This window comes from Channa argus, chromosome 13, assembly GCF_033026475.1.
Source record: "Channa argus isolate prfri chromosome 13, Channa argus male v1.0, whole genome shotgun sequence".
In the NCBI taxonomy this organism is placed as follows: Eukaryota; Metazoa; Chordata; class Actinopteri; order Anabantiformes; family Channidae; genus Channa; species Channa argus.
Window position 1 is genome coordinate 11038606 of NC_090209.1, and position 2616 is coordinate 11041221.

General features: G+C 37.6%; 1 protein-coding gene across 1 annotated transcript in view; it reads left to right on the forward strand.

Moving 5' to 3' along the window:
- The first annotated feature begins 1201 nt into the window (after positions 1 to 1201).
- The window catches only part of slc9a8 (solute carrier family 9 member 8), a 21076-nt gene continuing 19661 nt past the window's right edge, over positions 1202 to 2616 (forward strand). The window contains exon 1 of the mRNA XM_067527740.1: positions 1202 to 1539. Within this exon, the coding sequence (XP_067383841.1) occupies positions 1310 to 1539 (230 nt within the window). The 5' untranslated portion in view covers positions 1202 to 1309. The remainder of the gene's footprint in view (positions 1540 to 2616) is intronic.

Here is a 2616-nt window from a genome sequence, read left to right on the forward strand (position 1 = left end):
ATGAGCAATGCCGACAGTGGGCGTTGACAGTACCAACAAACATGGACCCCTCCACAACGTTAAGAATAAGCCTGGCTGTAACCTAGCGACCGTTTGAAAGAAACCACGTTAAAAGTCGTCATAAAGTGCCCCCCGCCTAAAATAATAGGTGGTTAACTGCTACTAGAAACTCGAATAATTAGCTCCATGTATATACATTTTTTATTACACTGATTATTTATACATTTATTTATTAAACGGATTACATTTGATCAGATTTAAACGCTAACAATTGTTAGCACATTCTGTTAACTAGATGGCTAGTTAAGGCCAGCCAGAATGAGTTTCAACTAACCTTAACTCAGCTCATGCATTACCTTATTTAAGACGTTATTGGGCTCATTTATTACCTGTTGTTTATAATTACAAAATCGGTTTTGGTACAGCAGTAACAATTTTATTTAGGAATTTATTTTATTTTACCACACGGTGCTTCACAATAATAAAAAGTCCTGCACAAGTCACGCTAAAAGTTAACTAGCATAGGCCCCTTAGCTAGTGTAGTCACATTTGTGTTTGACATTTGGACAATTTTATGGACACTCTACAACTATTGAAGTTATTCAATTCGACAAGAAGCTTTTAAATGTTAAATGTTTCCCTATGTTTCTGCTTCTTTTGAAGAAACTAATATTGACTAAACATTTACGACTAATCAAGGAACCAGTTTAACTGTTGCTAATGTTAGCTCATTTGTCATTTGCAGCTCATCTGCAATTTGCAGGTAATAAAAGTCTTTAATTTTATCCTTAGATCAGGTAAACCCTGCAGAGATATGTTGTGAATACACATTTGACACCTTTCCACAAATAATTGAATGTGTTTTTATTCATATAATTTCTAAATACACACTTCACTGATTTTGATACATCTAATACCATATCGAATAACTATAAAGTGGCAGCTTCTATGGCCTGCAGCCTATAATAAAACTACAATACCCATGACGCAGTAAGCGAAGAGCTGACGCTACATTACGGGAATTCATGAGAAATTGAGGAAACAATGATTGCTATAAAACATTAAAATATGGTTTTACCAACTGAAGTGAATTTATATCCGCTATGAAAAAAAATACACGTTTATTGACAACTACAGTTTCAATTACAACGAGTGTGTTCCTGAATGTCGTCGTCCTCGCAACGTGAGAACTACAACACCCAGCAAAAGCTTAAGTGTGATGTCACCAGGAATACGGATCTGTTGACATGGAACTGGCACCGTCTTGTTGTAACAAAACGTTTTCGTGTTTGAACTTACTAGTTTGAGAATGAGAAGCCTTAGCCATATAGTTTTGTTGGTGTCTATGTTGTTCGTTAACCTGTGCGTATTAGAGCGAGCCGAGAGAGAAATCTCTTTGGATCTGCATGAGAGACGAGACGAGGGAAGCGATGCAAATCCAAATATTACTCCAGTTGAAAACCAGCAAACAGTAATAAAACACGACAAAGAAGATGGACCCAATGCAGAAAACCCACAGAAAGAGGGACAGTCAGTCAGGTTTGAGACAACACATCGATTTTAATAAATGTCTTTGCAGCCCAATTTTGCTAGCTAGTCAGAGCTTAATTCATAATGTTAGTAAATACACTTCCTATGTATGGTAATCCGGACATTGCCAAGACATTGTGTAACCTGCTTAATCGCTGACATTCACAGATTTTCATTTTCATCTGAGTTTGAGCCCTAACTATATCACACGAAAGATCCTCCAGCGTCTAACAGTATTAAACTGATCTAATACACATAAAATAATGTTTGGATAACCTACATACAATGTATAATGCTTTAGGAGAACTCCAGCAATCTAGATTAAATGAATATGTACACACAGCCTTAGAAGTGTACTTAACAACTTAAAATACATTCAAAAAAGGGGATTCAGATCAGATTTTCTGTATTATCTAAGGTATTAATCTCCTATTCAATACTGCAGAAATATATTCAATTGTACCACCCTATTTCCATAATTTAATCAGTCATATTACTCAATTGGAGGCAATGTAAAATGACACGAGACAAAAAAATTGTTTATCTTCTTCTTTTCCTTTCGGCTGTTCCCTTTCAGGGGTCGCCACAGCGAATCATGTGCCTTCATCTAACCCTGTCTCTGCATCCTCTTCTCTCACACCAACTAACTACCTGTCCTCTCTCACTACATCCATAAATCTCCTCTTTGGTCTCCTGCCTCTAAGATGTCTGTACAACATCACTGGTCTCATCACCACCATCTTGAACACCTTTCCTTTCATCCTCTCTGATACTCTTTTATCACACAACACACCTGACACTTTTCTCCACCTGTTCCTGCTTGCACTTGCCTCTTCACTTCTTTTCCACACTCTCCATTGCTCTTAACCGTTGACCCTAAGTACTTAAAGTCCTGCACCTTCTTCACCTCTGCCTAGCTTCCACTACTCTTTCCCCCAGCTTCATTGTTTGGCTCATCAGCTTTATTTATCTGTAGTTGCCACAGCTCTGCACATCTCCCTTGTTCCTAAAAATCAGCACCAGTACACTTCTCCTCCATTCCTTGAGCATCCTCTCACTCTGTAAGATCTTGTTAAACAAACAATT